The 12,688-nt window shown below is 59.2% G+C and overlaps 1 protein-coding gene across 1 annotated transcript in view; it reads right to left on the bottom strand.

The window, feature by feature from the left end:
* Positions 1 to 773: 773 nt before the first annotated feature.
* The window catches only part of IL11RA (interleukin 11 receptor subunit alpha), a 97,185-nt gene continuing 85,270 nt past the window's right edge, over positions 774 to 12,688 (bottom strand). Inside the window, 12 exon segments of the mRNA XM_077346598.1 lie at positions 774 to 964; positions 1,794 to 1,889; positions 2,207 to 2,348; positions 3,915 to 4,084; positions 4,617 to 4,780; positions 6,724 to 6,759; positions 8,122 to 8,236; positions 8,568 to 8,715; positions 8,717 to 8,735; positions 9,282 to 9,342; position 9,822; positions 9,901 to 10,002. Of these exon segments, the coding sequence (XP_077202713.1) occupies positions 777 to 964; positions 1,794 to 1,889; positions 2,207 to 2,348; positions 3,915 to 4,084; positions 4,617 to 4,780; positions 6,724 to 6,759; positions 8,122 to 8,236; positions 8,568 to 8,715; positions 8,717 to 8,735; positions 9,282 to 9,342; position 9,822; positions 9,901 to 10,002 (1,242 nt within the window). The 3' untranslated portion in view covers positions 774 to 776.

Below are 12,688 nucleotides of genomic sequence, written 5' to 3'. Positions count from 1 at the left end.
CAAACCACCTCTGCCCAACCTGGCTGGCTCGCCCTCGGGGGGCTGCAGATCTCTGGAGAGGCAGCATGCCCTTTTTAAAAGCAAGGAATGAGGGGGGGTGGAGAAAGGGAGGGGAGGCGGCTTCTTTCCTCTCTCAAAGGATGCGCCATCCCCCGACAAATCTGGTGGGCAGAAGCTGCAGCCGATATTTCTTCCGGCTGCCCCCAGCCCCAAGACGGCCGTTCTCCCACAAGCCTTTCAAAAGAGGGAGAAAGAGGCCAGCCCCAATGGATAAGCGGAGCCTCCATCTTCAGACGCAGTGGATCCCTCCCCCAAGGACAGCTGCTGGGGGCAAATGTGCCCTTGGCCTCGTGTCCGGTTGGTGGGTCTCTCAGGGAGGTCTGCCCTGGAAAGGGGGAACTGGGCTAGCCGGCCCTGGCTCCGGTCCAGATGGACGCTGCTCTTCAGATGGCCCTTCCAGCCCACGGCAAGGCCAGGCCAGGCCAGTCCGGCCTCCCCGGCCTCCCCTTCTCCGGAACGGGGGAGCTTCTGCTTTTCCCCTCTTTGTTCTGGTGCTGGCAACATGGCCAATTTCCGCCTTGGCTGAGTGGACAGGCTCCAGAGTCAGGTTTGGATCGCAGCCAGCAAGACACCACTGCCTGGGCCGGCACCCACCAGGGGCAGAGGCAGTGCAGACCAGAGGAGAGCAGAGGAGAGGAGAGGAAAGGGGGCTGCGGAGGCAGAGGCGTTTGCCCCGCTCGGGGGCTGGCTTCCTCCCGGCCCTTGGCTGCTGGGCATCAGATACGGACACGTTTCAAATGCAACATTTCTGCAGCTCTGCCTCCAGAGCCAGGTTCATCCGGAAGGGCAAGGATACCTACCACATCAGGAGGGCAAAAGGCGAGAATCACGGCCAGGACAAAGAAGGCGAAGACCCCGAGGGACACCAGGACGGCCACCTTCTCCAGGGGGTCACTGCGGCCTGCTGCAGACAGGAAGAGAGTGTCTTTGGTGACTCTGGACAGGTCAGCTGGTGGTCTGGACCAGGAGGCCCAAGCCCAGAATGCCCTCGCCCCTGTCTGACTCCACTCCCCTGGGAAGCCCCTCAGAGTCTGACCCTCTCCCCACTCAGCTGCACCGCCTGCCTCACTCCAAAGAACACCTGGGCACCGGCAGGTGGCTTGTGTGAGCCAGAAGGGCGGCCCCACCGGGCTCCCATGGTGGCACCAGCGATGCCCAGGGGCAGTTCCCTTCTCTTCCCCTTTGTCTGCCTTTCCTCTCCTTTCCTTTCCTTTCCTTTCCTTTCCTCTCCTCTCCTTTCCTTTCCTTTCCTTTCCTTTCCTTTCCTTTCCTTTCCTTTCCTTTCCTTTCCTCTGGCATTCCTTCCACTTGAGCGTGGGGTTGTACAACTTTGCTCCTAGCAATGCCGCCTGATCGAGCGCATCAGCCTTCTTAGCTGTTGTCTCATGTCCACTTATTGCCCACCAGAAGTCCCAAGTCCCTTTCCCGTGTCCTACTATCAAGCCACGCATCCCCTCTCTTACGCTGAGGTTGTTACCCAAATGTGATGCTTTACACTTTTCCTCCGCTGGCTGTGGCTCAGTCCCCGGTCTCCCCAGACCCGTGGGCAGGCCCCGGTGGGCTCACTCGCCCAGGGCCAGGAAGTGGGTTGGCTGCTGCAGGAAGGCTACGGGGGCCGCCTCACTTGCAGGGCAACGGCGCCGGCTGCCTTCCTGTCCCTGCAAGACGCTGATGCAGGAAGGCCCCCACTCGCCGGCCAGCCGCACAAGAGGGGCTTGTCCTTGGGGACTTACCAACCGGCTCATTGTTGGGGGCCAGGGAGGGCTCCTCAGCCGGGCTCTCTGGCTCCACGGCTGCCGTGGCCGCCTTGCTGGGTGCCAGGGTTTGCCCTGAAAAGAGAGAAAGGAACACAGGAGAGAGAAGCTGCTGGACACCAGATTGGACCCTTGGGCCCGCCAGGTCACGCCTGGCCACTCAAACTGGCAGCAGCTCTCTGGAGTCCTTCCCATCACCTCCTGCCGGATCCTGTTTTTGCTGGGGAGGCCGGGGGTAGAACCTGGGACCTTCTGCACCCTGAGCCTCAGCCCCGTGTCCCCTGAGGAGGCAGCGCTCCCAATGGAGGCAGGCACTGGGACTTGGGGGCGTGGGCTGGCTGCTTCCCTCACCTCCCTGACTGCTGACCCCCCCCCCTTTGGCAGTGCCTTACCGAGAGCGGGCGTTCCCCGCACCTCACTGCTCCACTCGCTCCAGCTCCCTGCGTCCAGGAAATCCTTGGCGCTCACCTGGACCACGTGCTCCAAGCCCATGAAGGCATCGGTGATCAGCTCAGAGACGTTGGCTGTCTCCACCTGCAGGGGCAGGACACGTGATGAGCCCTCCCACCAGGGGGCTGGCCCAGCCATTTCTGGCAAGGGAGGGCACACCCACGGGGACTGGCTCACCCTGACTGTGGCCCCACACACGCCCTGCCTGCCCTCCAAGGGGACCCAGGCCCTGTGGCTGCTGCACGCTTGCTACAAGAACAGGTCTCCCACAACTCTTGGTCTGGAAAGCTGGAAATATCTGCGAGCAGAAATATCCTAAAAGCTCTGCTAACATCCAAGGGGGAGGGGTGTGGCAGGAGCACCGGCAGAAGGCGCCATCTGGCCAGGCGGCCTGTGCTGGGTCCAGGGACGCCGGAGTCCGAGGCACGTCTTTGTGGCTGGCGAGACTCCGATGGCTGCGTGAGCCCTTGTCAAGCACGGGCCAAGGTACTGAGCGTCCCGAGGAGCACTGGGGAAGTCGGGCTTGGGCTTGGGGGTTGGGAAGAAAGGGGGCAGGCAGGAGCAACAACATCACCAGCAACAATACTATTCAATTTCTATGCTCCCTCCCCCTATGGAGAAGCCAACAAGAGAACCTAGATAAGCGCTTGAAGAACACCTTTCTCTCATGAACATTAATCTCAGTTCTCCTTACACTTCCCCTGTGCGGCAGGCCTTCATTGCTAAGGGGGACTAGAGCAGAGGGCAAGGACCGCTGTGCCAAAGGATCACACCTCACCATTGGTCTGGAAGACACAGACTGTGCTAGTGCAGCCTCCTTTGGGGGAGCTGATTTTGTCTAGTAGAAACACGTGGCAGTCGGAAGGTTAAACCTCCTCGTCCTTCCCTATGTTGCCCCAAGGTGAACTGAGGCTGCGGCAGAATGCAGTTAAGAGAATGCAGTTAAATTTTGTTTATTGCTGTTTGAACCCCTGAGAAAGTGAGGCTTGCGTGGAGCGTCCGAGCTCCGCCTCCAACCGCAGTGGCTACCCCAGTTCCAGGCTGGGACGACAGGGGACCAGAGCCAGCACTGCCCCTTCCCCTCCCAGCCCTGCCCCTCTGTCACGAACCGCGGGCTGGCTTGGTCAACCAGAAGAGAGCCCTCCTTACAAAGCTGCTCCAGACACAGATGGTGCAAAGACGTCAGTCTTTATTCAGGAAAGGTTCCATAAGGTGAAACAAGACCAGCATGGTAGGCACAGGGGAGCCTTGACAGAGACTGGGATGGGTAGCCACCGTAGGGGTATTTATGTGTGTGGGCGCAATTTAGGCAGGAAGAGGGGTTTACATAGGAAAAGGCTATTGATCTCAAAAGGCGCAAATAGTTAGAGACATCTGGTCTGCCCTTGCTGTTGTTCTCGGCAGTAAATTTCCAGCATCCCCCAAACAGACCGAGGACACAGGGAGATAAGAGAGAGTTCTCACAGTGGGCGAGGGAAAGTCTCTCAGAGCCATAAAACCTGGCCAAGGAGGCAAGAGAAGATTCAGAGAAATGTCTGGAATCTCACCAGGGGAGGGGGGGTGGAGCTGAATGAACGTCTAACTCAACTGTGCCGGCAGGAGAGCGGATCTGACATCCTCTGCCAGAACTCACACCCGGCTCCCGTCTGCTACTCACCATGGACAGGAGCTGTGCTTGACGGGGCGATACTGGAGCCGGAACTTGAGCTGGAAGTGAGGTTCGCTCAGCCAGGTGGAGGGGTTCTCCCAGCTCACCCGCAGCTGCCGGGGGGCCAATGGCACTGGCTCCACCCGCAGCCCCTCTGGGGGATCTGGCTTGACTGGGAAGAACAAGGCAAGGGGGGGGGATGAGATGCACGGAGGAGGGAGACGAGGTCCTGCTGCCCCCTTTCTCTGGCTGGTCCCTCTCTGGGAATGTGCACCATTTGAGCTGGGATGCAGGGAAGGCCAGAGAACTAGTGTCTATTATAAATGCTTAAATGTTTTAAATTGCCATCCCCAAACAGAAGACCCAGCCATAACCCTAATGTTAACCCTAACCCCCCCCCCCTGCAGGAAAGAACTATTGCTGCCCCATTTGGGGCTGGCTGGGCCTTCGCTCTTCGATGACCAGACAAAAGTGAGGCCAGCCTGTCATAATTCTGCAATTCCACGTGAGTTCCATGACTGATTTTGCACTGGATGCAACTCTGCCGGAGGGAAGGGGGAAAGCCTGGAACATCCAGCCGGGGCTCCCTCCCCTTGACCCCCGAGAGGGTCCCGAGAGCCCCCCTTCCACCTTTCTACGGCTGTGGCTCAGGACCCCCCCCCACCCGCCCACCCGCAGGACTCCCCCCTCCCTCCGGGACGTACGGATGGCTTGCACGGTGAAGTCGAGCAGGCGGAAGCTGGAGCCCAGGGGGTTGACCTCGGTCACGTTCATGCGGTAGGAGCTCCAGAAGTGCGACTTGCCCACCGTGCAGGAGTGGGGGCTGGCGGGGTCCTGGAGGCAGAGCCCAACATCGCTGGACGGGGACCTGTCCACACGCACACGGGGGGGGAGGGGGGGAGGTCTGTCAGGAAGGTCGGCTCTGCCGGCGACTGGCTCCTCTCCACCCTCCCAGCCCACTCCTGCCGCAGCCTGGAGCTGCCGTGCACAGAGGGCGGCCAGCTGGGACGGAGGGACATGCTGGTCCTGCCTGCGGAGGGGGACGTTTGGGGAGGAGAAGGAGCTCAGCGGGGAGGCGATGCTGTTGTTGCCTCCTGGGAAAAGGATCTCTTTTTGTCTTGACCCCAAGAGCAACTCCAGGAGAAGTCCAGGCCCCCTCTGGAGGATGGCGACCACATGCCAATTGCAGCAGGGACATGCAAGGCACAGGAGATTTGCACTCTGTTTAGGGCGGGCACTACTAAGGAGGAGGGGGCTGCATTTGGGAACCACCATTCAGGTGGGAAGAGCAGGGAAGGAGGCCGAGGGGAAAACACTCCAGGCACTTCCATCTCAGGACCGGCCTCCTCGAGGGCCTCACATCCTGCTGACCCTGGAAGGCTGCAGCCCCGGCCTGGCTCTAGCCCCCACTGTGACCTCTGTGCTGACCCCTTTGCCCTCCAAGTGAGATTGGGAGCCCCACTTCCTCTCGGGTAGGAAGAGCCTCTGGATCAGAGGGTCCGGGGTTGGTGGACGGGAGGGAGCCCGCAGACTGCTGGAGGCCTGAGAGCTCCCCTGGGATGCGGGTCTGAAAAGGGGAGCTGTTCCATTGATGGGGAGAAGCTCTTGGGAGATCCTTTTCGGGTCTGTGCTTGGGAGCCTTGGACTGGCCCTTTGGGACTCAGGTGGGTCACCAATCTGGTCTGAAGCAGCAGAGCTGAGTCCAGAGGCACCTCAAAGAGCAACCAAGTTTCATTCTGTGGGCGCCCACAGCTGATCCCCAGAGAGAAACTCAGTTGGTCTGGGGAGCCCCAGACTCGAACCATGTGGTTTCCCAGGAAGGACGGCCGAGGAGAAGGCTGCTGAGGGGGTCCCAGGGGCCCCAGGGCCAGGGGCAGCCCACAGCCGGCAAAGCGCAGGTGTGCATTTTGCGAGGGGGGTGTGTGGGTCTAGTCCTTCTCCGTCCTGACCAAGCCAGAAGCCAGCAGGGCCTCCCTCCCTCTCCCTGGAGCGGCACCTCTTCCCTGCCAGGACCTGCTGCACAAACAGCGCACTGACAGGCGCACTCCCCCCAGGGCTTTGGTGCTCCCTGGCCAGGCGCCAGCCTCTCGCATTCCTGGGAGGTCGCAGCCAGGTTGCAGCTGCAGCCCTGGAGAGCAAAGGGGCTTGCTTCTGGCCATGCCTGCTTTGAGTGGCGGCTGCTGAGGGCGGAGGAGGCCGGGCACGCAGGGAGCCCCAGGAAGCAGCCCTCCCTTCCCTCCCTTCCCTGCCCAGGGGGGGCCCCCGGGCCCTCTCCGGTGAGCAGGGCGAAAGCCAAACTGGCCAGCGGAGGTGGAGCACCAGGAGGACGAGCGGGAAACTTGGCCTGGCCAAATCTGGCTCCCTGCCATGGCAGCTGGGCCAGAAGGGGCCAGCCATGAGGAGCTGACGGTGCCCGTTCTGAATTCGGGGCTGGCTATATTATTCGTGGTTCCAAACTGAAAATGCCTTTTAATCATTCTTGTAAGCTGCCTAGAGCCATGCGAGGTTGCCTTCCGGATCTGGAAGGAGAGTCAGCAAATTGGAAAGGTATCAAAGGAAGCCATAAAGAACAAAGAGGAAGACGTTTCTTCTGAGCTGCGGAGTTTGGATAACAATTGGGAAGAATTCCTGGAGCACGCAAACAGTCCAGCCATCGGAAAAGGTGGGCCTCTCTCCCCCCACTGTGGTTTTCTCACCAAACCAGAGTCCAGCCGAGATGGGTGATGAGAGCTGGCCGGCGGCAACAGTCTCCCTCCCGGCTGGGCCCCCCCAGCCCCGCAGAAGCCCAAGGACAGCCTTGAATCTGCTCACCTCTGCCTCTCCTCGTCGCCTGGATGCAGCTTCCTCCTGGAAAGGGGGGAGGGGGGGAGATAGCGGTCAGGAGAGGCGGGGCCAGGCGCTCCAGCACGATCCCTCCTGGCCCCCCATCTCCGAGCCAGGAGGGCAGAAGTTGCCCTCTTTCCCTCCAGCAGGCTGCCCAGAAGATGGGGACCTCCTGGCCTGGAAGGGCTTCACATCCAAAAGAAATTGCACATGCCTGGTGTGAACCCCTTCTAGGTTTGTGACTGTATCACCCCATCCTGCTAACGCTGTTTGACTCAAGGCGATGGTGGGTCCCCTGGAACGCGAGGACGTCTTCCGTTCACTTCCCTGCTCCCTCTCAGAGGGGAGGGCAGGACCCGGCTAGCTCTTGCGAAGGCGGCCCCGAGGAGTGGCCGGCCCGTGATGCAGCGGCAGGCGATGGAAGCCACCTGCAAACGCCTCTTGCCCGGCATAACACGCAGGCCGTGCAATAAATACATGAGCAGAGAAATCTCCAAAAGCAAAGGATAGAAAGAAACTGGGCCACCTCCTGCCCTGGGCCGGCAGGAACCAGAGAACAGGCAGGGGCTCTGGGCCTGAATCCAGGCCGGCTGGCCACCCTTCCGGCTCCCCCAGGGAAAGGCCTGTGCCGGACTAGCCAGATGTGCTGCCTGGTTTCCATGCCTGCCTGAAAGCTGACCGAGCAGGTGCCGCTTTTGGGACTTGCTGCTTGTGGCTCGGCCCATCCCGCCAGGCGCTTTGGCCCTTCTGCCGCCTTCACCCTCAGGGGCAGCCGGGTGGCCGGCCAGCCATTCCCCGCATTCCCCCTTTGCTGTGTAGCCAGATCCTTTTGTGAGGATCAGTTTGGAAAGCACAATGGGAAGCCGCTGCGATATTCGTCGGGCAGGCCTCGTTTCCAAGGGCTGGGCCGGCTAACGGGGTTGGGAAAAGCCCACAGCCTTTGGCCTCCCTTCGCAGGGCAGGAGAACGTTTGACCGAACCTGCAAAGGCCAGGAAAGCACTAAGGCCCCAGACCCAGCAGCCGGCTGATGGGAGGACCCTCCTGGCCCAAGAGAGCAGTGCCTGGAGGGAAGGCCCAGCTGGGGACCCTCTGGGCCACTTTGGGTTCCCCAACAGCAGAGAAACTTCCTACGCTGCAGATGACCTGCAGGCCGGTGGGGGTCCCAGAGGAGGGGCCGTGGGGCTGCAGAGGAGCACCTGTGTGGCAGACCCTCTCAGAAAGGAAAGGAGCCTCTCCTCTAAGCCGCTGATGTCCCTCCCTCCCTCCCTCCCTCCCTCCCTCCCTCCCTCCCTCCCTCCCAGGGAAGCCTCTGGATCAGCACCCAGGCCTTCCCAAGCACAACACTGCAGTTGAGCTGCCCAAGGAGCCTCGGGACACGCCTGTACCTGTAGGTGGTGATGTATCTGGTGGGCAGGAAGGTGTCCCTGCTGGAAGTCCAGAAGCAGGAGAAGTTCTGGGAGTTGGAAGCTCTGCAGGAGACGGAAGGCACCCCTGGGAGCCCTACGGGAGACAGACAGACAGACGGACAGGCTGGAGGAAGAGAGCCCTGGCCTGCTCAGCCCCGCCTCCCCTCCCCTCGCCCAGAGGCCGACGGAGCCCCAGTCCGGAGGCTCCTTTAAGACCAGCCAGGTTCTATCCAAGCAAAGGGGTTTGCTGTGTGCGCGGCCACACTAATTCAGGCTCTCTCTACCTGGATGGAGGGTCGCCAAGGTAGCACAGGATGGCTATGCATAGGCAGGCTTGGGCCAGCCGCCTCCGAACCCCACAAGGGCAAAGAAAATAGCACCCAGGGCCAGCAGCGGAGGGGCCTGGCGGGGAGCCCGACACTTACGGCCCAGGCGCAACGTGACGGAGCTGAGCGGGAGTCCACTGGCATCGTGGCAGCTGTAGACGCCCTGGGAGGAGAGCTCAGCCGCGGGCAGGAGAAGCCGCCCGTGCTGGACCACGGAGCCCTCGGGCAGCAGGGGAGAGCCGTTTCCACCGCCATTCCGGCACAGCGCTGCAAGCCAGAGAGCGACATGTGGGGCGGGCAGGGGGGGTGCGACAGACTCACAGGGCAGCCCCCTCCCTCCCTCCCCTCTGGCTGCCCAGCCCTGCTCTGGGGTCACCAGGCCATTCTGAAGGGGAGAGGCGTTCCGAGAGGCTGTGGGGGGAGTATATGTGGGGGGGGGGGTGTCAGTGACAGGGTCAGGATAGGGTTGGGGGTTGGAGCTGGGGAAAAAAGTGTTTGCTCAGTTTTAAAAATGCAAAATGGAATTTGGTTGCAAGACTCGGGTGTATTGGGAGAGTCACTGACACACTGGACTTACATGACGCATTCACTTTTCTATCACATGCAGAAGGGAAACGGGGGGGGAGGGGGTGAAATCCAGGGCCTCCCGGGACCTCCTATTTCTGTGCTGCCCCCAGCCAGGAGATGCCAATGGAAACCGCATGGGTGGGGTGGGGTGGGGTGGGGTGGCTCCTCCTTTCTGGGGAGTTTGTGGCCACGCCCCAGGCTTGTGGGAGGGGGCTCTGCATGCCCTCGTGGGGCTGGTTGACTTACCCTGGGCTCCCTCCAGCACAGTCCAGCGCCACCTCTGTCCCCAGCTGGCCGTACGTTGCCCCTGGAAGAGAGACGCAGCCGTGTGAGGCCTGGCAGTGCTTACACAATGCTTACCCACCTTGGGCTCTAGGAGGCATCGAAATATTTCAAGGAAATAAAAGCAAAATTAAATATCACCCCCTCCCCCCTACACACTTCGACAGCAGGGGAGTTCTGCCTCTTGAGCAAGGCCAGGCTGACTTCTTTGCCGGCTGACAGCAGGATCCATCCGGGCAGAATGGTCAGAGGGGCTCGGAAGCCCCAAGTTTCTTTGCCTGGCTGGGACACCCTGGGGGGGGGGCGGAGTGGCCTGGCCAGGCAGGAGATCCGGGGGCCACCAGGGAGAATGTGCAGACCCCTCCAGTCAAGACCCAGCCCGGACCCTGGACCTCAAGCAGCAGGGCAGGGAAAGGCCTCTTGCTTTCGAGACCCCGGGAAGCGCTGGCCAGTCAGAGGGACCCACAGGGTGCCCCTTCTGTGCAAAAGACCACCTGTCCTAACCCTGCATGCGGCTTCCAGCTGCACAGACCCCAGCCCTGCCAAGAGCCCTGCACCCCCTGGGCTGCAGCCGCTCACTGACCTTCTTCCCCCACTCTCCAGACATGGTGATGGACGTGGCCACCAAGACGGCCGCTGAGAGGACCACCACTCTGCCGAGGAGCCATGAGATGAGGCTCAGCATCTGGAAGGCAACGGGGGGGGGGGCAGGGGAGAGAGGGGGGCCAGACGGTTAACCATGGATGCAGTCCCCCTCACTCGTCACCCACGAACTAAGCTTCCTACACACTAGTTGGTTGTTCCTTGATGGCAATTCACACAGAAGAAGAAGAAGAAGAAGAAGAAGAAGAAGAAGAAGAAGAAGAAGAAGAAGAAGAAGAAGAAGAAGAAGAAGAAGAAGAAGAAGAAGAAGAAGAAGAAGAAGAAGAAGAAGAAGAAGAAGAAGAAGAAGAAGAAGAAGAAGAAGAAGAAGAAGAAGAAGAAGAAGAAGAAGAAGAAGAAGAAGAAGAAGAAGAAGAAGAAGAAGAAGAAGAAGAAGAAGAAGAAGAGTTGGTTCTTAGATGCCGCTTTTCCCTACCCGAAGGAGGCTCAAAGGGGCTTACATTCACCTTCCCTTTCCTCTCCCCACAACAGACACCCTGTGGGGTAGGTGAGAAGTCCGCACTCCTGACCACGACACCAAATAGAGTGCTGGAGGGCAAGGTAACATGTGCAAGCTCTGAACTGTGGGGCTGTAGAAGGATCACTGCTGTCTCTTGCAGCCAGCTCTGCCAGCGAGAATTGCGTGGCGCCCTCTTGGCCCTGATCCGGCAGTGAGGTTCCACCCTTGCTAAGCTGCTGCTGCTGTACCTGAGGCGGCAGAAGGAGCTCAGTGAGCCAAATCGTCTGACACGGGAAAAAGCCCCTAAGGGTTTCTGGCGGGGCTGAGGGGGGGTGGGGCTGCCCAGGGGGGCTGGGATGCCGAGCAGGACCGTCTGCCCTCAAAGCCTCAGCCCCCTCCCGCCCCCAGCCGCTCCCCAAAGCCGGCAGGCTGACTGAAGCCGAGGCCGGGACGCCGGTTCAGTGCAGGGCCGGCCTCTCCTGCAGGGGCAGCGATGCTGCTGCCGCTGCGGCTTCTGCAACTGCCCAAAATCTGCTCCTGGCCCGGGCCCGAGCTCCGCGCGGTGGAGGGCTCCAGGGCCCCTTGCAGCAGCCCACAAGCCGCAGCGCTCCGCCTGGGCCCGCCATTGCAACACGGTGTGGTCGTCCCGTAGCCCTGGGGGGTGGGGGGAGAGCGAAGGCCCTGCCCCTGGATTCACTTTCCCGTTCTTGGGCAGTCACAAGGAAACCTGCTGCGGGCCTCTCTGTGTTTTAACAACTCCATCTGTGCCGATCCATCTCAGCGCAGGGAATTGTGGAACGAAGGCCCCACAACCGCAAAATGAAAGTTGCTGGCAGTTTTCGGAGGGCAAGAGGCCTCTGACACCCCCCCCCCCGGATGGGGGGGGGAGGGTGTCTGCAACAGAGAGAGTTTGCTGCATCGGGCAAGTGCCAGAAAGCAGCAATGAGGAGGAGGAAAAGGAGCAGGAGGGTTAGGAAGATGTGCGATTGGCCCTCAGTAGGTGACTGCTCTCTCCCTATTGGGGGCATGACCCCTAGTGAGGGTCAATTGGAGGATATGGAACATTCAGGATGTCATTGGTAGGATGGTCAGCTTTTATATCTATGGTATGATGATGCTGGTAACTCTGCCATATGATAAACAAATATAACAATATTTTGCTGTGTTAAATATAAATAAATGACTTGCTTTGCTTCAAATAAATTTGTTTTGTTAAATGTAAATAATTTAAGTAACAATTAAAACGCCATAATACGTTCAATAACAATACATTCAATAATAATACATTATTAAAGAGGCATGTGTTCTGAACGTTAGCTTAATTTAATATCCAAGTATGTTTGTATCCATAACTACTGTTACTTTATGAGAGAGTTTCTGTCCAAATAATGCACTTTCTTTTGTTTACTACAGAATTCGGTTTTTCCATGTTTATTTTCCCCACCTCTTAGAGAACAATAATTAAGAAGCCCGTTCCATGGTTGCATTGCATGCAGCAGTTTGGCAACTCTTCCTTAATTATGGAGTATATTTGCCATGTTTCATATGAAATGCAGAGACATTGTTTTAGATTCAAGACGTAAGCCAAACAGTACCGTTTTGTATGCTAAATAAATTCTAAATGATGCATTTTATGTTGTTCAACGAGCAAAAGTATGTTTGACAGGAAAGCAGGAACATAAGAACACAAGAGAAGCCATTTTGGATCAGGCCACTGTGGCCCCTCCAGTCCAACACTCTGCGTCTCACGGGGGCCAAAGCCCAGGGGCCGCCAGGAGGGCCACCGCTGAGGCCAGAACTCCAGAAGCCCTTCCACATGTTAATTACTCTTTCTATTGCAGATTTCAAATTTTCCTAAAATTTCCATTCTTTCCTCTGTGGCTTCAACATGCCCTGAAATTGTACCCCTCTAGAGCTGGCTTGCTGCATGAACCTCCCTCCCTCCCTGCAGTCTCTGAATTCTGTGCCGGAGTTCCCAGAAACAAGGAGGTTCCGTCAAAGAACAGGAGAAGCGAGGTGGATACGGGGGGTGTGGTGGGGAGGCTGCCAAGGCAAGGGCTGGGGTGCCAAGCACAGAGCTGGGCATGATCAGAAGCTCCGCCTCCTACTTAGCGATGCCAGCCTCCAAGTGGGGCCTGAGGATCCCCGGAAATTAGAGCTCACCTCCAGAATACAGAGGTGGAAAAGTTGGGTCCCTTGCATGGAGGTCCCTGTGCCACTGTGCCCCACCGAGGTTGCTGTCCCCCCCAGGCTTCCCCCATACATCTCC

Source organism: Paroedura picta, chromosome 7, assembly GCF_049243985.1.
Source record: "Paroedura picta isolate Pp20150507F chromosome 7, Ppicta_v3.0, whole genome shotgun sequence".
In the NCBI taxonomy this organism is placed as follows: domain Eukaryota; kingdom Metazoa; phylum Chordata; class Lepidosauria; order Squamata; family Gekkonidae; genus Paroedura; species Paroedura picta.
Note: the sequence above shows the minus strand (reverse complement) of the source record. Positions and strands in the feature narration are given on the sequence as shown.